Source organism: Onychostoma macrolepis, chromosome 08 (assembly GCF_012432095.1).
Source record: "Onychostoma macrolepis isolate SWU-2019 chromosome 08, ASM1243209v1, whole genome shotgun sequence".
In the NCBI taxonomy this organism is placed as follows: domain Eukaryota; kingdom Metazoa; phylum Chordata; class Actinopteri; order Cypriniformes; family Cyprinidae; genus Onychostoma; species Onychostoma macrolepis.
The window spans coordinates 19,780,832-19,806,460 of record NC_081162.1 but is presented as its reverse complement, the minus strand read 5'-3'; the positions used below and the strand labels follow the sequence as shown (position 1 = coordinate 19,806,460).

Below are 25,629 nucleotides of genomic sequence, written 5' to 3'. Positions count from 1 at the left end.
AATAAATTTAGACTTTAGCCAGATGCTAACATCAAATACAAATGGGTCGGTGAAGTTAAGACTAAATTTGGTGCCCCATTGTGCATTTTGTTCTATTAAATGAGCTTTTCTTAAACAGTTAGCACTATGCTAAGCTAACAGAAGGGAAAACACAAAAGACACAGAAATGTTTTAGCTCTGGTAACATAAAGTGATATGTAATTTCCCTTTACCATGGAAAAATTTACCATGGTTTTACTACAAATAAAAAAAGAACGTTATTGTAGTTAAGCCATGGTAACCACAGTGTAACTATGGTTTTACTACACTACCATTTGACAAACCACAGTTTTACTACAAATACCATGGTCAAACTATGGGTAATCAATCAAAAAACAAAAACAATAGAAGCCCAATAGAAACCATCACAGAAATTCCAATGGTTTCCATTAAAATACAATTATAAACCATTAGCTTTTTCCAGTAAAACCATTACAAAATTCCTTTTTGTAGTGTGTTTTGGGCATTTTTCCAATAGGATTTAACATCCCACCAATAGAATCCATCACATACCAGTAGACACCATTATAGTTTCCATTAAAACCAATACAATTCCCATTATAACTATTGTGTTTTGTGCAGGGTTCTATTGTTTTTTTTTTTCAGCAGGGAACATGGTTACTACACATTTACTATAATAAAACCATGGTTAATTTTTGTAAGAGTTAAACAACCCAGGCTCACTGGAAATGTGTACATGTGGCAACATTGTTTACCATAGTTATAACACAGAATTGAGCAATGAACAAAGTGAAAATGTCTTTGACCTTGTAATCTTAATTTGTGTGAAAAGAATATAAGTTTTTGGTGTTTTACTGCCACTAGTGTTCATTTCAGCTGGGCACTGCAGTGAATTTAATGTATTGGTGCGTTTTTGGAAATTTGCAAAAATGTAGATAGAGTAAAGTGGGTAAAAATAGTGCCAGACTGCCTTAACTACCACTCCCACGACTCGAGCAGCCACACAGGCACAAACATCACCACAGAGGCCAAAGGTGCTTTGCTAACAGAGCGATAAGCTAAGACTAGCGGCGAGGGCCTCTTTCTGAAGCTGAAGACAACAGTTTTGGCCCTATCTCAATGACCACAGAGGCCTCTCCTCTTCCCCCTCCCAGCCCTCCATCTCTCATGTCATCCTCTTCTCAGAAGAGATCTCTCGCTAGCTGATATGGCGAGGCACACCGAACGATGCAGGCTAATGTCACACTGCTGAAGGTACTTGGAAGCAGAGAAATGAGTCCTGCCTGTTCAAAACTGGCATTAGCAAAGGAACAAGGGCTATCTTCTGGCACAGAAAGAGAGACTAAAAGGCTAAAAGAGCCAGAGAGAGAAAGAAAAAATGAGAGAGAGACAAAGAATAGAGGGATTAAAAGAAAGAGGGTTGAGTAATTGGGAGTGACAAGCCTGTGGTGGTGTGTCAGGCCTTCAAACAACAGGGTTGAGTGAGTAATATATGGAAAGAAATGAGAGAGAGAAAGAGACAAAAGAAAGGGGGTTGAGCTTTACTTTTCAAAACTTCCATGTTCAGTAAAAAAGGGGGAAAAACATCTTCTGAGGTTGCCAAGAGAGAGCAGCCCGTTAGAGGTGACCTGTGATCAAAGCCACCGGTGCATCGCAGATCCCTCCTGTTGGGAATAACCTACCTCTCTCTTTCGCTCCTCCTCGGATCCAGTGTAATCTCACCACATCTGCCCATAAATATCACAGATTATATCAGTCTTTAAAAAGGTCCTGGATCTGCCCTCTACGGGGCCACCCTTCCCGGGCCAGTCACCGTGAGGAATGAAGAGTAAATGCAGCCATGTGTAAAAGCATTACACTAAACTAGGCACAGCTACTCTGCGTGGCACTGCAGAGCCTGTCAGGAGCACTGTAATGCAGTCTGATCCATAGTAGAGCGAGAGAGAGTTCGCCACACTTAGCTGAATCAGGTCACACACTAGCAAGCACACAGATGCAGACTCAAAACTCCACCTACGCAAAGACACACACATATATTAATTGATGACACTTTCACTCTTAAACACTAACTAACCTTAAAAAAAATCTGAATATTCAAATTCTTCAAACCCTTGGAGAATACTTCAGTATTTTTTCTTGTTCTAAAAATATGATGCCATAAATATGATAACAGAATAAAAGACAAGACTTCAAAAAAAAAAAAGAATTATTGGAAATATAGGTAAATTAATAATATAATATAAATTATAATATAAAAAAATATATATAAAAAACAAATTAAAACAAATGAGGTTTTATTGTATTTAAACAAAATATAATGAAATATTTTTTATTTGGTTTTTGGTTAAAATATAATCAAGAAATCATTATCAAACAAAGTATCAAAAAGGAAATCAAGTATCAAATTACACGGCTGTTGCAATAAATAAATAAATAAGACTTCTAATTTATGACTTTTATTACTTAGCCAGCTAGCTCAGATCACCTGATAAAATGCTAATACCCTGCAGCATACTACACCCTGATCTTTGGTCTGGCTCCACTGCTTCACTTCTGTAATTAAAGAACTTGGACGCTATGAAATCTCACTCCAACATGATGGACAGTTGACCCACGCCATCAGGATTGGCTTTCACGGAACGACCGGCTAGCCGTCTTGAGTGTGAGAGACCGTTACACACATGCGGTTTACATGTCTGCATGGCTGCGCGGTAGAAATGTAATGGTACCTTACAGGGTTACACATGCCTACGTAACCCCATGCTGTAATTTTAGCATTGGCTAGAGTAGTAAAAGGTCAAAGGGTCCAAATTTAAACATAAATCTAACAGAAAAGAAGTGAATTAACATACAACACAACCTTGGATAATTGCGGTGATCATTTAATCGGGAAAATGCTCATTTCCTGTCAAATGGATGCAGCGTGAAAACAATGAGTTGGGCAACCCCCCTTGGTAATGCAATTATTCTCTACATGAGCACACTAGCAAAGCCCCTTTTACCACTGCATGTCTGCAGCAGGGCTGGAGTGTGTGTGAGCGTGTGTTTCCAGCCCACCAGCCAGGAAGCAGTCAGTGGAACTCTTATTTAACACAGGAAGTGCAGATTTGCTTAGCAACCACATTAACTCTCCTGTCACTGAGGTATTTGGAATTATACCTATTTAGTGACAGGCAGGCGTGCACAGGCAGGCACACACACACATAGACATGCGCTTTCCTGATATTTGAACTCACAGAGGAAATACCACTCCTGAGACGCTCAGCAGGAAAAGGTCTGAGCGGTGCTGTGCACAAACCTGGTACTTTCCCTTCAGTAAATTCCATTCAGGACTGTATTTTTATTTACATATACACAGTCAGCCAATCAAAGCTCAGATTGAACCCAATTTCGAAGGCGCTCGGCCATGAGAATGTCACTCTGTAGCTCCCACAGCCAATCTATGGGGTCTTTGACTGCGATCGACTGATAGCTTGACTCTGATAGATTGCTTCTATCACGGGCCGAAGGAGATTAACGAGGGAGAGACAGGAAGTCGAGCCAGTTCCACTCAACAGAAGCTGAAGAGGCTGGCCGATATGTTATCGAAAACTAAATAAACATTTATCAGCGTGCATGCTCTGCTCGGCCCAATCACTTCCCCGTCTCCGCGTCTGGGGCCCCAACTCAGGTTTCAAAGTTCAGCCGTACAATTTACTTGCCAAACAAATCCTGAACTGGTTTGCTATTAAATACGAGTGTGAGCCAACGGCTGTGATCGTCCTCGGTCAATGCGCCGTCAATCATGCACAATGAGCCGGTACACCGTGGAGTTTGGTCACTATCGTTTGTCGGTTTTCACACAATGATTTCACAAGAGCGATCACCTTTGGCTGAGAGGATCGTTTGTTTATACAAGCGTCAATGTGAAATTAAACACTTTTCATGCAGGCTTTTTCTTTGCCGGGCCTTTTGAAATGCGAACGGAAAAGCAAAACACAAGTGCGTGCCTTTGACTGAATGAGTTTGCTTTACAATCTGCTCTTTTGATTCCTTTCAAGTTGGTTAACAGTGTCGAAATGCTCCAACAACTGGCTCCTGAGCAAATTCAACAGTTCCTGCTTAGTGAGGGCTTTTGTGGATGGCAAATTGTTGCGCTTGTTGGTGCTGCTGATGTTGTTTGGCAGCCCTTGTCTTTGGGAGAGGACAGTACAAAGGAGCTTTGATTGGAGTGTGTGTTTGTTCGAGTTGTGCTGACATCTGTGTGTCTGTGTGTGTATGTGTGCGCCCATGAGTCTCAGAGTGGTGTTGGCCTCGCTGAACGCTCAGCAGGTTGACTAGAACATGCTGGCTCTTTCCCTCGAAGCCGCCAACATTCTGTTCCAAATGAGTTCAGCTCGGGGAGAGCCTTCGCTCTGGGGCACAATCACAAGGCTTACTGTTACAGGCATAAAAGAGGGGCGAGGGGGATGGGACCTGTGAATGGGGACAGGAGAGCTCCATCCGGAATGAGAATTAGGGAATAAGAGGCAAAGAGGAAGTGAGCGATGATATTTTGTAACATTTAACATCACTGCACTTGTTCTGAGGTTTTGCATCAGATGGTAGTTTAAGACTCTGACAAGCAAAATTTAAGAACTGACTCCCTTTCAATTCATGAGAATGAATATGAATTGAACTGTCCACAGGAATTAGAATGTCAGGAAGGAATTGACTGAACTGTAATTCAAAGAAATTCAACACAAGCAAAATGAATTTCAAACTACCTACCCACTCATCCATCTACCAAACTACCTACCTACGTATCTACTTACTTACCTACCCACCCATCCATCTACCTAACTACCTACCTACCCATTCATTTACCAAACTACATATCCACCTAACTAGCCATCTATCTATCAACCTGCCTACCTACCCCTCTATATACCCACCTACCAACCCATTCATCTGCACACCTACTAACCTAACCTACTTACCTATCCATCTACCCACATACCAACCTACCTGTCCATATATCTACCATCGAACTACCCATATACCAATCTACCTACCCATCTATCTGCCTACCTACCTACCTACGTACCTTTAAGCTTTAGGCTTTTTAACCTTTTTTTCCCCAAGGCTTTAAAACAATAGTTTGCGCAGGTACAACTCAGCAGTCAAATGTTAGACCACTGGAAACATCACAATGCTGTAAAAACCATTGGCTTGAGCCAGTGCCAAATTAGCCTGCAATGACAACATTCAAGATCCCTGTTTCAGGTCACTGTGTAGTTCATCTAGAGCAGGTCTGACAAACTGAATAGACCTTAGGTAAATGGAGAGCCCCAGGAAGTGGAAGAACTGGCTGAGGACCAGCGAGAGCGACTACACCCAGGCAGAGGAGTGATCTGGGCCTCCTCAGGAGACAGTTTGAGCAGCAGAAAAGAGACGGGTCCGATTTCATCCGATAAGCAGGCAGAGCTGGAATAAGGTCCCTGCACAGGGGACGTAGAGAGTGTGTGTTCTTTTGTCATTGCTGCCAAAAACTACACACTCAAGAATAGAACCTGCTGGCTTAGATCCTCTTCTTTAGTTTACTTCTCCCTGTCTTTAGACTCATGACTATATATCTATCTATCTATCTATCTATCTATCTATCTAAAAAATTAGTTACATGGATTTATTTGAATTTAATCCACTTTAATTCTGCTTTCTTACATTGAAATTTGAATTGTAGTTCTGAAACCTCTTTCCTATCCCAATGCAATTAAAATTCGGGAAATAAATTCTCAATTAATTTATGAATGGCACACGACACGGTATGGAACAAAAAGTGCAAGTTATTGAAAGGCCATTTTATAAGATGCAGAATGTGGCAGCTTTGTGGCTGTTCTTGAGAAAAACACTGAGCTGTAGCCTATTATTGTGGGCAAGAGAGACAGAAGTCTGTGTCATTGGAGAGCTGTTGTGTCTTTAAGGAAGGACAGAAGCTGAGCTGTTTTGTCTCTGTGTCTGAGGGGAGGTAAGAATACACACACACACACACACACTGTCAAAATGCCTTCACATACGATGTCTAAGGAGACGGCATCAAATTCAGGAAGCCCAGTGTAACATCAGAATGTGCTTCCTGCAGCAATCAATAGATCTCAGGGCCATACTCCCCCACACATGCACAGACTTTAACAAGGGCGTGAGTGGATAAACAAATTGCCCTTGCACTTTAATCAGACTTTGAGGGAAACAACAAGCCTTTTGCAAAATTTATGTAATCGTTGCTTGAACGTCTTCGCTATTTCGCTCTAGTTTTGCTTTAAAAGCCACTCTGCAATCGACCGAACCACTTACGCTAAGCCCGAGCCAAATTGCAGTCAAACTGAAATATTACCAGCTCTAAAAGACACCTCATCTATATATCTTTGATAGCCAACATATTCATGGTCATTATAAATATAAAGTGTTTAAATATGCTCATACATTGAATACGAATACTTTTGAAGTGTTGGCCAGGTCCGTGTGAACTCGTTCAGGAGATCCATTGAGTCGTAGATCGATGAAGCTCCTTGCGGCCGAAGAGAGGCAGCGTGAAGTTGATGCTAATTGAGACAGAAGTGAATTGATAAGGCCTGGGCTGCATAATAAGCTCGCTTGAAGCTAACACAGGCTAATGTGTCCATTAGCGTCCGAGAAGAGATGGATGGAGCAATGGATGGCGATATGGAAAGGGGAACGAGCAAGACGGATGAGACCGGGAGACACCATTTACCGTATCCAAAAGTTCAGGACAGATTTGTATGAAATAAAAAATTTACCAAAAAAAGCATATGCTAACTGTTAGACTATTCCGTCGGTAACTATTTGTTTTCATCTTTAGCTGATTTATCTGATTTCACATAATGTCAGCTACCAGTTACATATTCAGATTTTTTTTTAAAAACATTATTCAAACTAATTCAAAGAAACTATTTAATTGAAATTTGAATTCAACTCATGAACTGAAAGGGAACCAATTGTTCAATTCTGAATTTCGAATTTCAGAGTGAGAACATACAGTTAAAAGACAAGGGAAACCTACACAACACTGACATTTTCTTGAAACTAAAGCTCTTTGTGGCCATGTTACTACTTGGGGGGGGGGGGGGGGGGGAAGCATGTTTGTTGGCTTCCTTCTATGCAAATAAGTCCAATTAATTCAGAGCGATTGCAGATTAATAGTATATAGTTTTGACCTCAGTACTTAGAAGCACAATGTTGTTGGCACAGAGCTGCAGAAAACAGTGGCAACCTTGACCTACTGATAGGACGAATTGTTAGAAGCCAAGGTAAAGAGATAATTAAACAGACTGATAGGCCTAATAGTGAGATAAAGGTCAAAGTGAAGAGAGAAAGAGAGAGAGGGAGAAAAAGAGAGGGGGATGATACATCAGATCAGTACTACAAAAGTCTGCACAGCGCAAATGTAAATAGTAGTAAGCTGTAATTAGATCCCTCTACTGGTGCGATTTATGTCAGACGTTGTACTTCAGCGAGACATCCTTATAGAGAGCAAACAATGAAGTATTGTCAGATATAGGATGCCCCTTAAAAACCGGGCAGTCTAGTTGCAGGGTACAATTATCTTCAATTTCCTCTTGAAAAAAAAAAAAATAAAGAGCCAGCAGAGACTGTGTTCGGCTTTCTCTCCGATTCCATGTCTGTGTGTGCTCGTGTTTGCATGTGAGTGTGTGTGAGACAGTCCTTTTCAGGGCGAGATTACATGCGTGGGCAGGCGAGGAGTGGTTTCAGACAGTAAATCAATGGATTCCACTGTAGTGGTGGTGTAGAACGTCTACAGGTTAGCGCCGAGCGCAGGGGGAGCCGTGTGGCTTTAACCTGAGCCTTTACCTCCCGTCATGGGCACACACACATACACGCAGCTCTGGTTTCACACACATTGTTTTATTTAGCATGTCCACTGTCAGCTCATTTGGAGGAGTGGTACCGGGTTGGAATAGTATTAACTGCGAGGGATATATGACCTACGATCGCTAACCTGAGGCACCACACTAGCCCGGATGCTAATGGTATTAAATGCCATTGTTTCCAACACTTTTAATTCACCTGGAGTAAGCCGAGAGTACATTCGCGTACACAAATACACCCATAAACCTCATGGCCTTTCTGAACTTCTTCTGATTGGGAAAGAGGTGTGACCAGACCAGACCAGATCTCTTCTCAGGGATTCCTCTATTAAAGTCAACTTAATTAAATTCACAACTGCTTTCATATCTGTAATGTGACTCAAGATATTTCATGATTTTGTCCATCTGGAATTTGCTAAAACAATGCCTTAATAGCTATTTACCAAATTGAATTGAACTGAATTGAAACTGACACCCGATGTATCGGACTGACAAAGTTGTATCCAAAAACTGGTCCATTCAATTTAAATAACACATTTGCTAAACTAAAGTCTAAAATAGCTAAAACATTAACATGAACGTGCGTCTAATATAATTAGAAATAAGCAACAGACCTGTACTTTAAAGCTATATAGGATGCCGAAAAATGTAGGCCTAATTCCGTCAGAACTCTGATTGGTCCTGCACCCCACCAGCATCTGTCTCATGAATCAATTGAACTAATTATGGATTCAAAAATGAAAAGTAATTTGCTAACCACAATGTGAAATGATTTGAAAACCACAACGTGATTCATGTGGGCCACCGACTAGCGAGCCATTGTTAACGTTTGACAGCAGAGGCTCCGGCGAAAGAAAGCACGGGGGAAGGGTGCTGCTGAACAGAGACAGACATTCTTTTGTTACCTGTTCAGCAAAACCAAAACAGCCCGCGGGCTTTAAGGCTGGAACTGATACACCGCGTCCCTTAATCAAAGAACAAAATGACAAGCTTTCTGTGTCACGCCTAGCGCTGCCTCTCCACTACAGCCGCAGGGCTTTAACTGGCAGCCATCTTTACCAACAGCAAACCAGGGAGTGATGAAGTGATTATATTATTGTGTCTGGTAAAACAGCAAAGGTAATAAAAGTAATAAAAAATAAAGAAATAAATAATAAAATAAAAATAAGTGTTAGCATTAGCCTCAGTACTGAACTACACTAGATATTCTCCTGACAGCACACATACATCGACAAAGTCATTTTTCGAGCAAAAACGTTCACATGCAGATGTTAATTGAATGTTTACACAACATTTATGACTCAAAATATACATACAGCTGCTCTTTTTATGTTTTTATGTAAATATGACCCTTAAAACTGAAGGTGTTCCTGTGGCTCAGTGGTAGAGCATTGCGTTAGCAGCGCAAAAGGTCGTGGGTTCAATTCCCAGGAAACACACATACTGATAAATGTAAATGTATAGCCTGAATGCACTGTAAGTCAAGCGTCTGCTAAATGCGTAAATGTAAATGTAAAACAGTGCAAAATGCTGTCTACATGAATAATTTTGCAGACATCTTGCCAACGTATATGTGTCTACTGGTTCTGTATGTTACGTTTCTCTCACTGTGCTAGATGATACATCTTAACGCATCAAACAATTAGCTATTGTAGCCTTACGGTTTGTTCACACCAAGAACAATAACTATAAAGATTACTAAATTAGTATTGACACCCACCAAAACAATAAGCATGCACAGCAGTTATATCATCTGCCACTGAATGTTTTAATCATTCATCAGCTGGAAATTGATTCCAACGATATCCTTCCTCTGTGTCGTTCATTATAGTTGTGGTCTGGACTTCCCTATTCTCATAGAATTAGAGCAATTATTAAAACGTCATAGTTATCGTTATAGTTATCATTCTTAATGTGAATGGTCCTTTAGGCTGGAGAAAATAGGAAAATGGAGCATGGCTCGTGAAGACCACAACCAAGACAATAGTCTCATGCCTAGGCTTTGTCTCAAGTCTTAGTCTTGTTCCTGAGCCCCAGCTGATCCTTTTTAAATATCTGAAGGACAAAAGGAGCCCAGTCGAACCTCAGGATGAGAGGTGGGACCTTTGGCGTGCTCTCCATCACCCCAAACACAAAACCCCTCTCATGACCACAAGCGTCCCTTGACATTCTGCACCCTCGCTTTATTTAACATTCACCACAACACATGCACAAAACAAGACAAAAAGACGGAATGCAAACATGCAGGAGACATCAATGGCAGAGCCGTGCTGCGTTTCAGACCGCAGCGGTGTGATTGTTCATTTAGACGGGGTGTGAGCGCAGGCCTTTGTGTGGTTAGACTGACTAACGTCCGCACACACAAGCACACACTCGCCCTCTGCCCCAGTTGTGTGGCCTGTAATCTTGTAATTCTTGGCCTGTGGCCTGTAAAAGGTCAACTTTGAAACAAGATTACTGTGTGTTCTGCGGTCAGGGTTTCACCTGAGTGATGTCATGGACGTCTGCTAACTTAGATGCTTCTCACCTTTTAGTAAACCAAAGCATAGCTGCCGATACGTTTTTACCAAGAAAACATGGTTTTGGGGGTTTTTTTCTAAAAAAAAAAATGGGTCTGGACCACATAAAGTTGTCTAAACAAGGATAACTCAGTCTAAATTAAAACGACCAAAGTGAAACAAAACGAGATGATGTAAAACTCCAAAACATTCCTGTGAAACAAACACGAAACAAGGACTTACTTTGATACGTTTTAAAAGTGGTTTTGGATCTGAAAAATTAGCTGCACCACGAAGTTTTCCAAACAAGAAAACTCTAAACCAACCGAAGAGAGACAAAATGAGGTGGTACAAAACATTTACATTTACATTTATGCATTTAGCAGAAGCTTATATCCAAAGCGACTTACATTGCATTCAAGTTACAGTTTTTACATTTTATCAGCTCTTGCTTTCCCTGGGAATCGAACCCATGATCTTGGCGTTGCTAGCGCCATGCTCTACTATTTGAGCTACAGGAAAGCGAAAAACTGTGAAACATTTCTTATTACAGCAAACAAAGCTACATTTGAAATGCTCGATGTTGTGCTACATTTTCATATATTTTATTTACAATTATCGTGTGTGAATTGATTGCTATGAGTTTTGTTTATCATCACTTCTGATTCATGATTGCATAAAGACGCTTGAATATAGGCCTATACTTTCAAAATTGTGCCATGTTTTTGTGGGCAGGTTATGTAGGCTAGTGAATTACGTCATTGTTCTGCTCTCGAGGCAGTGGAAACACTGGCTCCGGCACAATCACCATTTAGAAGAAAAAGGGTATGTGTGAATGTGTGGAAGTTCTGATTCAATGATGAAGCATTTGGTGGGTGTCAGACAGATGGAGTTATGAGTGAGTAAATGTATTTACCTCTTTACGCACATTGACGCTGAATTGTACGATTAATATCATCCATACCCTGCTGCCGGTCTGGAACAGACATCAGAACAGCAGTCACGATAGCAAACCCATCATCTGTCTCTCCCTCTCTCTCCTCTGTAGATGTAGCCAAGAGCCCAGACAGCAGCGTTTCATGCTACCCTGCGATTCCATTCTCAGTAAACATAACTAGAGGATTTGAGTTGCATTTTTTCTAGCCGTGTACTGTAATAGTATGTCTGTCTACTCATTTCAATGTCAAATTACACATTATGAAGTAGGCTCCTTCTGTGCGGGGCACGCTTCAAAGAATGCCAGTTATATAAGTCTGACTAACCAAACCAAATTATGGTGCATCTCAAACCAGTGCCACTGGGCCCAGACGAGCGCTTCATTTAGAACGGGGTGAGGAAGGATGTCGTACGTCTATTTCTTTATTTCAGATGCCAAGTCTACGAGGCTTTACATGCCTGTAAAAAGTCTTTAAGAACTTGCATGGTACACGTGCATATGCTAAATACAAGACGATCAACTTAAAGAATGAATGTAACATTCAAAAGAAAAAGATCTAATTTTAAACACAACAAATACTATGATGTGGTATACTTACTTTACAGAAATGCTAGTACTTTACAATTTACACCATTCAAAATGTTTTTTATTTACTGTCACTTTTAATCAATTCAATGCACACTTCTTAAATAAAAATATAAATTTCTGACAATTACTGACCCCCAACTTTTGAATGATGTAAATACTACATCATTATATTTTCTGCAAGCAGGTTAATGACAATTTTGAAGGGAGGTTTTTAATGTACTAAAAGTGTCATGAAAATGATGTAATGCACAAATAATTACAAATATAAAATGAGTTTTCAGTTTCTGTATACAAAATATTTTATGCAGTATATACTGTATATTCACCTGGATATATGGATTATTTAGGTTCTTCATTCACATCTACTGTGTTATGAACTATCCCTCAAGCAGATTTATAGATAGCTGCTAAAAGGGCACTCCAAAAATATCTTATTTTTTTCATAGTCATTCAGTTTGAGGTAGTGTCACTGTCTCTCAATGTGCACGTGTATGTCACGCTGCCATCTGTCCGATGGGAGCTGTATGGAGGGATCTGATTGGTCAGTGTGTCTGAATAGAGTGGGGTTTGATGGGAAGGGTCATGTGTCGGACTGCTCTTAGACACACAAACACAAACTGCCAGCTAAAGGTTGACTCACTCCGTCACACAAAGACAATAGGGCTCTGATGACATAGCAGAAAATCCCTATGCACACACCAAAAACACCTGTTTTGCTCGGCAATCTTCAATCAGTGGCAGTCAAAAGAACTGTGCTGCAAATTTCAGACTTAAATTTCATACAGGATGCATTATGTGTAGAAGAGAAGTAGCCAATCAGAACCAAGTATTGCAGAGAGGAGTGTAATATAACTATACAGCTGGAAATCCCACACAAATTGTACAAAAAGTGAGCTTTAAAGACAACATAAAACTGTTCACTTCTGTAATTTGAGTTACAGAACTGAGTTACAGAACAGAATTCTTAGGGATGAATAACATGGGACTTGAATGCATCAATCTGCATACGATTGGATCATGAAATGTAGACCATGATATTATTGGTTAATATAATTTGTCCCCACCCCCACAGCCTTGGCTACATCAGCAGAAAACAAAAATCATTTCAGAGCGATACATTCAAGATATTAAAGAAAATAAACAAAGCCAAATTTGAAGTCATGTCGACTTTTAAAAAACATTGTTCTTTAAAAATACAGAAAATAAATCAATAAAAATCGTACCATCATTATGTTAAAGTGCAAAAAGAGGCTGAAACGGAAGGTGATTCAGTTCAGAGATGAATTTTTCAAAGCTAAACTCATCCAGGAAAATGTGTTTTGTTCTATTCGTGCTTAACTGTCATTAATAATGCATATCTACAGCTCCATGAATGAATGAATGCAAAAAAGCAGCAATGAATGAGGATTTATTTATTTAAAACAGAGTGCATGACGCAGAAATAAACTGCCAGACAGAACATTGGATCCAGTTCCTTTTCTTTCCTACTTGTTTAGTTAATTCATTCATTGACTTGGACTTGTTATTCTGGTGTGACTAGGACACAGGAGCAGCTCATAACAGTCTGCCTGACATTAAATGTTCACAATGTCCTTCAATAATTCAAATATTTACCTCACACCTTACGTATTAGCACATCCAGTCTCGCATTGACAATCACAGTAACCGAGGAAACCCCCGAAACATCTATTTTCCCACCCCTCCTCCCTCTTAATGCCAGACACAGAAAAAGCTCCCTCCTCCATCCCACACTCATCTGTCTGCCAGCCCCCCATCGCATCCTCCTCCACCTCCCCCAGCCACCCCTATCAGGCAGGTATATGAATGCTTTCCCAAAGGCCAGTCAATACACACACACACACACACACACACACACAGAGAGAAAGGCTGACTGATGTGTGGGGGCTGGGTGGAAGGAGTGTGAAAAGATAGGATGCCCCGTGATGAACCCCTCTCTTTTATCTGTGTTTATCTCCATCTGACATTAATGAGATTTTAGCTACTGCATCCTGGGGGAGGGGGTGGACAGCCTAGGAGGCTTAGAGGCGTGTGTGTGAGAGGGTGTGATATAATGTCACAACACAGCTTAAGCTATGACGAGGGGAAATTATGTAAGAGAGAACAATTATTCAATATGTACAGTCTTGCTTTCGATTGCCTTATAACTGAAATCCGAATGTTTCTTCGTTCACTAAGAAGCTCTGTAACTGTGTAGGCAGTAAGGGCTTCAGGTTAGCTCTCTTGAGTTACAATGCTTTGAGTTCCAAAATCTAGTGAGCTGCCTACTAGGCAACATACTAACTACATTGGTACTTCATAACTGACTAATTTGGAATGTTATATAAAAAAATGCACATGGCACACACATATATTGTACTGATCATTTTGATATTAATTTATTCATTTATTTTTCTGTAACTCTGGATTTGACCAAAGGAGGAAGCAAAACTATTATATTAGGGTATGTGTGTATTATTTGTTAACAACAATAACTACTATATTATTATTATTATTATTGATTTAAAGTAAAAAAAAAAAAAATTAAATTGTTTATTTATTATATATAAATAAATAAATAAATTATTATTGTTGTTGTTATTATTACACTCCCTAAAAAGACAGATGGGTTTTGGAACAGAGTGAAAGAGTACAGAACATATTTAATATTTATATATTCATATTTAATAGGCTCTTTGGGATTGAAGTACAGTCTGTTCACTGAGTTGAACTATTATGTACATGGAGGTCAATTTTTAAAAAAAGAAAAAACATTGGAACTTGGCCTATATATTTCCAGTGGGAAAAAAGGGTTGTGAAATGTGACAACATATTGTACTTCTGTCCCTCACAGCCTCACTTTGAGTCGTTTGCATCAAATGAATTAGAGGACCTAGTGTGAATGAAGTCTATTACTTACGTATATTCGATCTCTCGTGCATATTTTTAAGTCACTGATGGAAAAAACAGTGAAAGTCATACTTCCCACTTAGGTTGCTAAATAGCATCGAACAGCAAAGCTGAATAAGTGCCATTTTGATTTGAAAATTCAGCTGGAGAGGTGAAAAACTGATCAAATTAACAAGGATGTGCAAATAAGCCAAGCGTGAATCTTCACACATGAACTGAACTGTTAATGTAAAAAAAAAAAACTAATGAATTGACTTGTATTTGCATTCTATTAGAGCCACAAAAGCAATTAGGGTTTGAATTGTTCCAGGGAGATGTTCGTGTCTTATCTCTAAAACAAAGCCACAGATTTTCTCTCTTTGCCCAGTTAATCACAGTTATGATCCATCAGTTCGGGCTTGTCAGCGACTGACTATTTGAAAAATCTTAATTAGCACCTAAAGGAATCTCGTTAGAACTCTCAGCTGCTGATCACTCCTGAAAAAAACCCTGTCGAATTTAATAACCACCCAAGACTACACATGAGGGATTTTTTTTATTCAGGATCAGTGGGAAGAATAAGCTTTGTTATGAAAGCAACAGATTACCATGTTTTTTTCGCCGAGTTTCATACTGAGTAAAACTGTTCGGGTTTCTCGTCTGGCACTCTTGCGCAACAATAAAAATGACCCTTGCGGATATCCAAACAAAAGCCTGTTCATATCAGTAACCGACTGAACAACACCGGGTGCGTTTCTCTGCCTTGCAGGTCTTTGACCTCACGAGTCCAAGTTCTGGAACATACTTATGAAGACTTTGACCCGTGAGGTCTCAGAACAGCCGTTCGACTCGGTTCTCAGACGGATCCTCTGGTTTATATCGCCGGCAGCTGCAGGACTATCCGGGCCCGTGGAGCCCCTCGCATTCTGAAGGGGAGGCAGAGAAATGCGCAAATGCAGCTTTTCGTGCTGCGGCCATTGATATGCATACCAGGGGCCAGCTGCTGCTGAACCGAGTCAAGTTGAGCCGTTCGCTGTGAGTGTGTGTGTGCGTGTGTGTGTGGCTTAAGAGCGATATGCCTGGCGAATGAGACGGGACATACCTAATATCCCCTTAGGGAACTGGCTTCCTCTCCCAAAGCTCTTGCACCCTCTCAGTTCTCCATCAGATATCCCAGAATTCTCTGAGGCGCTTGGAGGGGAGGGGGTTGTTGTGGTGGTTGGAAAGATGCCACGCTCTCTCCGAAATAAAAATCACAAGTCAGCCGAACCGAATGCGGAGGACGGAAGAAAGAAAATGAACACGCAAGGTGTTCATCAAAAGCGTTTTCAAGGGCGTGATTTAGACTAAATTACGTAGCTTTGTTTCCAAAGAGCGAACAATTAAGTGAGAAAACGGCTTCAAAGGCTGAGTGCGGTTAAATTCTGCTTTAATGACTGCATGATTAGATAGGTTTACTACCCACTTCCAGCACCTGGGGGGAATTAAAGATCGAGAGAAAGAAGAAAAAAAAACACTTGATTGTGGAGGAGACGAGAAGTCAGCAGGGGAAGAGTTCTGATACCGAGCAGGTGTGCGTGCGTGTGCGTGTGCGCGTTTAAGTGTGCCGGCAGACGCGCAGCGAATGCGAAAGAGAGAGTGAGAGGGCACGCTTCATTCATGCCCATTCATACTTCCATTTGCATAATCAGTCTCTCGCTGCACTTTGGGAGTGGCGGTCCTGGAATGCGGCTGTCGCAACTCTCCCTTCCCGTCACTGAGCTGCGGTTTTCCTGCACTGGCGGCAAGAACGCGGCGTCTGCCAAAACTCTCTAAATAACCCCTGATAAAACGCCTCCACATTTAACAGGAAACTCAAAGGGGGAAATCAAATGCATGACTAAGTGGCAAATGCTCATGATATGGGCTTTCTCGTGCTTACTGCTCTAAAAAAAAAAAAACAAAAAAAACCATGAAAATGCCAACTATTTTGTCAAGTAAAACTGTCAATGTGAATAAGCTGTGAAAAAGAACAATCATAATAGGGCTATAAACTTAAAAATAGCTACATTTAGTACAAATAAGTAGCAGTATAAATTAGCTAACATCTAGCACATATTTACATTGACCAACAATTTAAAAATAGTGGCTATGTAATGCAAAAACGCATCTCAGACGGATAGACAAAGTTGATTGTAAAATAGATTTTTGTATAACGGAAATAAAACAAGCAACATATTGACTCTAAAGCCATTTCCATCTGCCATATTAACATATAAAAGTGATCTTCATTTGGGTGTTGTCTCATCAAATATTGATTATTTGTAATTCATTTGATTTATTCATCAGTGCATCATGTAACAATTCATTTTTAATCAGCTGAAAGCTCAAATGCTGAGTCTATTTAAAGGCATTTACTCACTTGTTTGCAAAGTCTTAAGCTATTTCGTCCTTAATCCACCCAATCATTCAGTGCCACTCCTGACAATTATGTCCAGACATTATTATCAGTATATACTGCAAGTAATCATGATAGCTCATGAAGCCAACTCAACACCTAAGCTTACACTTTGAACCTGTATACTACAGATCAGCAAACTCAAGCCTTGTTTGCCAAGCAGCCAAACTCTTTTGAACCCTCTGAACGAGATCTCAGACAAGTGTAACAGTATTTTTTTCCCCCCACAGAGTATTAAAAGACAGTGCGTGTGGACCTGAGACAGCTTGACAGAACATAATGGCTAGGTACATTTTACGCTTAATTATGAGTGTGTCTGAGTGAGGGACACAGAACATCCTGTCTTTCTGCATCTTCCGGCTGCTGACTGAAAGCACCAGACAGACACGCACTCACAAACACTTACACACACACACACACACACATACATATATGTCGAGGGAGGTTGAGTAACTACACAGTCTGTGACCTTCCCTCAGCAAGCAGCAGAGAAAGAGGAAGTTCCTTCACCCCACCCAGAGACAGAGAGAGTGAGAGAGAGAGACTGCCAGACTACTTTTCACAGATGAGGAACAGTAAGATCTGTAAATAACTCGGCAAAAAACAAAACAGCTCTGTCACAATTACACAGAATATGCATCCCAGACAGCAACACACAGTATATCACTTGCATGTGGAATCCTTAGGCCAGATACATGCTTGTTATGCAAGGTTGCATATCTATATTTTTTTAAATAAATGAAAACTTTTGATTAAGAATGCATTAAACTGACAGTAAAACAAACAAAAATCTATTTTAAATAAATGCTGCTTTCTTTAGACTTTTAATTATCAAAGAATCCTGAAAAAGAATTATCACAATGTCTACAGAAATTAAGCAGCACAACTTTTTTCAACATTGATAATAATAAGAAATGTTTCTGAAGCACCTAATCAGCATATTAGATTGATTTCTGAAGGATCATGTGACACTGAAGATTGGAGTAATGGCTGCTAAATATTTGGCTTTGCCATCACAGGAATTAATTGCAATTTACAATATATTAGTAAACAAATTGTAAACATTTTTCAGAATATTACTGTTTTTACTTGAGCATAAGAGACATTTCAAAACCATTCAAAGTTCTTACTGACCCCCTTGACACAAAATGAAATCAAACTAGCATATCTCCAAGTATTTGCATAGAGTTAGATCGATTTCAGGCCTCAGTCTCATTCTACAAACATCTTAGTGGCAAATGAAATTGTGTGGAAGCCATTATGAAGTCATCAATATCAAATCTCCGACTCTTCCTGGCAAAGGAGTGACCGGGCGGGCGAATGTAAAAATACACCAAATCTCCCTCTCTCTAGATGGATATACAGATATATTCCACTTCCGTTTCCAGACGGTTTGAGAGTGTTCCCTCTTGTGTGTGGTGAGAGGCAGGAAAGCTCTTGAGAGGAATAAAAGCCTGCTGTGGGGGGTCTGATAATGTGATAATGCAGAGAGCTCCGGGACATTTTGGTCTCACTTGAGACCGAGGGAAACAGCTCGATGTTAACGATGCAACGTCATTCACCGTAAGGGCCCATTCAATCGGCAAAGCACTTATGACACACATCGTCGGTGCAAAAAGAGACAGTAAACGGCAAATGTGTGTAAACACACTGGAGCGCGGGCCTAGGTTTACATTCTCTCGCTCCACTCATACAGGGAAAGTAGCTGGGTGAGAGCTGGTGGGTGGGGGAGGTGGTGGAGGTCTGATCACAGAGAGATGGGAGGGAGGAGATGTTGGTGAATGCACCTCTTTGTTGGTTCATATTCCGTTTCCACCACAATACTCCAATCCCTGCATCATCAGCTCCATTCAAGGAAAACAGTTCATGCAAATGACCAGGCCTGCCATTCATTGAGTGTTTGTGTGTGTGTGTGTGTGTGTGTGTATTGGAGGGGGGCACACTACTAAAAAACTTTTCCTCTAATCCTCTACCTCACAAACAGGACCCTGTCTGCTGCAAGAGTCAAGCATTAGAGCCCCAAGGGTAAGAAGAGCTGCGAGTAACCCGAGACTGGAGACAACCCAAAGCAGATAAACATAAAACAATCAGCCTGAGACTGCTTTATCGGATTATTCCTTCTAAAAATACCCCGAAATGAACTTTATGATGCATATTTAAGCAGCAAACTTGGTTGGAGTGCAGCTCAGAGAGCATGATGTTTTCCCTCAGCAGTCCTATGATTAAACCCTCAATGGCCCGATCATTAAAAACGCATCCACTGTCAAGTACCTGTGATAGCTAAACGACCCATTTCGGAATTACCATAACATGACGCCATTGCCGTGGGACATGTGGAAGTCATGCTGGGCTCGAGAAAGACAGATGGAGGAACGAGATGATAAAAAACCAGCACTAGACAGAGAGAGAGAGAGAGAGAGAGAGAGAGAGAGACAGAGCTGAAAACGAAGCGCCCTGGCCTTTAATGGCTCTTAATGATTGTTTGTTTACACACTCAGCACTGTATCTACAGTAAAGGCCAATGGGACAGAGGTCATGACACCGAGGGTTAGTTACTGGTCAATTAAATACAGCATGTAGAAAGTGCCTAGAAATGCTATCTGTGATTTTTTTGCATTGGTCTACTCAAGTTAAATATTTCATGCTATTAAATTTAGGCCACTGTGAAGGCTACTCTATCTCAACGTCCGCCCGCAGAATCCACATCTCACCCCTCTCCCGGATATCAGGTTGTAACATTTGGACTGGGAAACCAATATCATGATAGTCTCTGGAGTCTGAAGACTGGGTCACCAAAGAACTGACGCTCTTGGCCCCCTTCCAAGCGCTCATCTAAGGAGGGAAGCTGACACTACTTGGAATATGCCAACGCAAAACCTAAGACATACAAATTTCACCTTGGTGGTGTGGCTTAGCGCTTTAAACCTCTAGTCTGCCAACTTTAAGATTGTTGCTTTAATGCTAGCAGAGGTGATTCATGGACATCGCCACAGTGCCCCAGAGCACTTAACCTCAGGTTGTGCCAAGGGGACTGTCCCTATAAGAAGTGCACTGTACATCTGCCAAATAACTACTTACTGTTGAGTCTGAAGTTTGTGTCACCAAAGAACTGACATCCTTGGCCTTTCTCCAAGCATTCATCTGAAGACGACTATGGCAAGTCATTTTAACTGCTTCTGATAATTATTTTTGGATTACTAACAAGCAACTCAAAAGTGAGTAGAATATTTTCAATTTCTCTAATTCCTTACATCACTGGTTTCGATTGTTTTTTTACTTGCAAGATGCAATGGCTAGTCAGAACGTCTAGCAAATGAGTATGATCCAATTAATTCTATGAAAACTGTCACAGATACTAGTAGCTGAACTATTTCTAGTAAGCCGAAATTAATATTGATACATAGTAAAACTGAAACAGGTGCCAGTAGAAATGGGAAAAGGAATAGTTGGCATCTGATGCAAAAAAAAAAAACTACCTAATAATAGGCACTATTACAATATATGAATCAAATTAAACGTTTTTAATGAAATTGGAAAAGATGGTAGTCGTTAATGGCTTAGTACTAGGGCAGCAACTAGTAATACAGACACTAGTTAGTTTAAAGAGATGAAACGGCTTGTCATGGACATCTGACACTTGCAGTACACTAGAAGAAAACTTAGTTCACCCTGAATGATGCAGCGCAAAATGCAACAAACTGGCTCACCCGTGATGCTTTCCGCTTGTATTTATTGGCGAAGTCAAATTTCTCCTTAATGTCATCCAGGAGCTGCTCCAAACGCGCTTTCTCCTCTTTCCCCGTGTAATCCGGGCTCAGGAGGACATACGCCCTCCAGTTGGCCGAGTCAAAGCCCCAATGGCAAGTCCTGTTCTCCAGCGATTTGTGACTGTGCACCACGAATTTCTGGGTCGGGTACATGAGCCTGCAGTCCATGCACTGGATGCAAGGCGCGTTGGGACTCGTGTAGAGCTCCGGGACCAGCAGACCCTTACACTTCCCGAAGCACTCGTGATAGATCTTGAAGCTCTTCTCGGTGAGCTCCAGCTCGATTGAGCCGTACAGCTCCTTCTTGGAGTGCGGCGGGTACGTCCCTCCGTAGATGAGCGCGTTGCACAGGCGCTCCGCGTCCGTCTTGGTGATGAGTCCGCAGGACGGCGCGGAGAACGGTAGGATGCCCATCACCTTCAGGATCTCCAGCTGGTCCGCGGTGCAGCGCGAGCAGTAGATGTGCAAGTCGTCGCACACCGAGTTGATCTGCTGGAGCGAGAAATCCCGCAGCACCGTGTTGAGGATCTGCGGCAGGCACAGGCGCTTCTCGCCGCCCACCACGAAGCACGAGATCGTCTCGCCCTCCAGGACCGTCTCGCACCTCTCGGTGGAGCGGTCAGACGGGATGAAGAGCGGCCCGGGCATCACCGGAGGAGGCTGCATGGGGGGGAGGTGCAGCACGGGCTCCGGGACGTCTTTGCCGTCCTTCTTGAAGAGCAGGTCGTGTTGCCATCTGGCCGAGAACGCGGCCGGTCCGCCAAGAGAGACCATGGAGCTCAGGTGAAACTGTTTGAGAGTTTGTTGCAGTCCCGGGTGAGGCTGGAAACTCTGTCGCGCTACTGTTTCCATGTTTCGCGCACCGCGTTGTCGTTGAAACCGAGCGTCTGGGGAGAAATACGACTCAAAGGTCCTGGTTCCGCGTCTCGAAATCCAAGTCTGTGAAAATAAGCACAAGAAGGCCGATAGGGCTTCATCAAATCCCCACTCAGACGAAGGTTTCCACCGGCGCGTCTTCTTCCCCTGCAGCGGGCTCTCTTCTGTCCATATCCACAGACAGACGCGTACAGAAAACTCAAGTGTAACACAAGCAAAAGCGCGCAAGTTGCAGAAAAACTATCCCACGGGGGAGCCGAACTTGTCTCACGTCAAAATCAGGAGTCGAATACACAATCCGCCAACTTTAAATCCGTATTTTTCCTTGCGAGTAGAGATCGCTGCAGCCGGACACGGCGCGTCGCCTCCGCTGCTCTGCCCCTGCAGTTCAGTATGACTGAGTCAGTGAGCACAGCCTCTCTCGCTCGCTCTCCCTCTCCCTCTCTCTCGCTCAGTGTTTGTGTGTGTCTGGCTCAGTCATTGAATCCCAGCCAAGAATGTGACTGACTCCGCAGGCTGTGGCTCTTCCAAGAACCAGCCTTCACTCCCCACTGCTGTAGAGAGACAGTCACTGTACTTATAATATTGCTATTTATATTTGTAAACACCTGATCTTTTTATTATTAGGGTTTTATTTGTAAACTTTACTTTATTCATCACATTATTCTGTTATTTCATTAATTCGTTATATTTATTTATGTAATTATAGCTACTTTGATTTATTAGATTTTATTTATTTAATTTATGGATACAGCTTTGCTGGCATGATTGTCATCATTTTCAATACTGTCAAAGCCTACACAAAAAAATAAATAGGCCAGGTAAATAAGCAAATATTATATGAAATGATGGGAATAATAAAATAAAGTGACACCGTTTAACAAAACAGTTTAAACTGCTGCTATTGTATATTAAATTACTTGTCTTCTCAATTTGCAATATTGTTAGTTTACTTTTATTGACATTTTGAATAATAATAACGCAGATGTAAAGGTTTTGCCCATACTATAGTAGCCTATATTAAATTGAAAAATAAGATCCATCATTATGGTATAGGCTATCAGCATTCCCCATCAATTTAACATAAACCATTTTGCTATTTCAATTCTACCATTTCTGGTGTTTCAGATAATTTTTCTTCGTCAATAATTCAATTTAAACACACATCACAGGTTGTCACGGTTGCACCACTTTTATCTTACTTAAAATAAACAAGTAAATAAATAAGCCTGCAATTGAGCCTCAAACAGTTTGTAAAACTGTACATTTGTGCAATGAACATTTTAAATGGAAGTCTGAGGGGGGAGGAAATAAGAGCATTTTGCAGGCAGGCAGGGCAGCATGTTGAATCAGTGGGTTGATGGGTGGAGTCTGAAACAGACGCTCTAATTTAGACTGACTGCGGTCTGAGTTTGTAAGCTTTGGTTTTCCTGAGACTTCTAGACTGAAATGAGTACAGCAGACTGAACTGGGAAAGTACTGGGACTACATGACTAATAAACACACGCAAGTTGTTTCAAATATTTGTATGATATGACAAACCAACTGTAATGTTTTGCCAATAATATCAAACAACTGGGTCAAGCACATCAAGCAATAATAACACCAGTCATTACATCATTCTCCTCATAATTATGTTTTCATAGTAAGTTAATGTTAATTATCTAAGACAATATTCAGTGCCACTATTACAACATCTTGGGTTTATGTCACGCAGACATTCGGCACTATTAATCCGCTAATTTAGGCTATGTGAATAATACCGTGACCTATATATTCACCTCTTGTTTTTAAATCAGTATATGTATGGATGTTATGTCTGTTTGTAAATGGTAATGGAACATATTTCATTCACATTTCCTGTCACACTACAGTGCTGTACATATGCCAATGATTTATTAATAATTGTCTTTAGATTGAGTCCAACGCAAACATGAGATCAATGTAATCTGTTGCAGTAGCTCCCTCTAGCTCCAAGGGGATGTTACTGCAGGTAGATCACAATGGGACAAATGGCCTTGATGCATTGCATCAATTCAACCATTTGTAGAAAAGGTGCAAAATTGCACCTTCAGTGTAAAATTAATTTCACATGCCATGCTATGAAGATTCAATAAAACTGTATGACGTGTATCAATAACATTATCTGCATTCACTTTGAGCCAAATGTGTTACCAGTTCTTAATTACACTGATACACTGAAAAAAGATTGGTGTAGAAACAATTTTCACTTAGAAATTGGTATTAAAATTCACAATTGATTACAAAAAAGCACTGAAATAGTATTTGTTTTAAAACATACTCCAGTAATCTTTTTATGTTAATGTTAAATGTTTTATTTAGCTTAGTTTTTCCACAAAAGTCTATAAGCGATCTGATCTTACATCTTCATGATAATGTGATGAGAGAAGGGAATTTCTTTTTAACAGTGCCTTAGATTCCTTCTTTCAAAAGTTTTATTTGGATTTGCGTCATGGATTTTGGAAAAGCCCTGCAAGCTTGACCAAAATATGATCATTAAGTCTCTGCTGTCTCTCACATTTTTGCACATATATGGAAATATATTCAAATGGGTGGTGTGAACACGAACTGCTGACCGAAACTCTTTTTGGATGAATTTTTTTTTTTTTTTTTTGTGCGGCCTGTTTCAAAATGCCAAATATTACTCATCCATCATAATGGAGGCACAATCAAAAAATGAATAACATCATAAACAAACTCTTTTCATCCCATTAAGGCTGCTCGCTTTAGACATTTCAGTATTTCTGTCCTTGAATAAAATTCCTTTCTGTTGGCTACAAACACTAGTTAAGAGTCAGAGCAGCACATACAAGCTTTATTTAGACAGCCGTAAATAGCAGAAGAGTAGAAAAATCCTATTTATGAAGCTGAGATAGAAATCCATTTCGTGACTATAACAACAGGTTTGTATAAACCAGACCCCTAAAATGCAAATGCATTGGGATTGGTTGTCTTTTGTGTAGGCGTCATGTCATGTCTGTAGTAATTACATTGCAGAAGAGTCAATTACCCATTTAAATTTATGCAGCGACAATTTAAATGGCAGACGCATTACGAATGTTTGCTTTCATGCACTGGTAACAGAGTGGGAATCAGTGAATCAGACTTGCTAATTCATTTATTTTATTTCAAATAAAAATCCAACACACTTGTTTACTCCGAAAGAGATGGACAAAAATGGAACAAAAAGGTGTGAATAATAATATTTGATTTGGTAGGTTGCAATTAAAAGGTTATGAACTGCACTGACAGGTTTAAGAGAGATTTGGTGTGCGGTTGTTGTTGACAGCCAGTTTTCTCTGCCCAAGCTACGCCACCACCTTCTTAACAAACAGGATCAAAATATATCTGCTAGGCTCTGATAAGAAGAAACCAAAGATAAGTGCTGCATTACTGCCATTTATACAGCTTTTAAGAAGCAGAATTATATGCAGAGATACATGCTGATGTTTTGTAAAAACACAGATTAGTGGTGGGCATAAGTCTCTCTTTCTCAGCACTGCCAGTGCAACCTGTGCCAGCTGTCTGACAAGTCAAACCCATCAGAGCCGTGACCTTTTTGAGAAAGGGCAGACCTGCGGCTTAATCATTCTGGTGAGAGGCTGTGCCCACATCTCTCCCCGGAGCCGGAGACGCAGCTCCTCCGGTTACATACTGGCAGCTTGGCAGGGCAGAGGTTTGGTAACAGATACTGGCTGAGAAGATCTCTGTCAGACTCATTTTGTAAACTGTGTCTTAGGTGATGTCTGTCATT

At 40.8% G+C, this 25,629-nt stretch overlaps 1 protein-coding gene across 1 annotated transcript in view; it reads right to left on the bottom strand.

The window, feature by feature from the left end:
* skia (v-ski avian sarcoma viral oncogene homolog a) overlaps window positions 1–22,350 on the bottom strand; it is a 68,886-nt gene extending 46,536 nt beyond the window's left edge. The window contains exon 1 of the mRNA XM_058784612.1: window positions 20,919–22,350. Within this exon, the coding sequence (XP_058640595.1) occupies window positions 20,919–21,830 (912 nt within the window). The 5' untranslated portion in view covers window positions 21,831–22,350. The remainder of the gene's footprint in view (window positions 1–20,918) is intronic.
* Window positions 22,351–25,629: the final 3,279 nt, after the last annotated feature.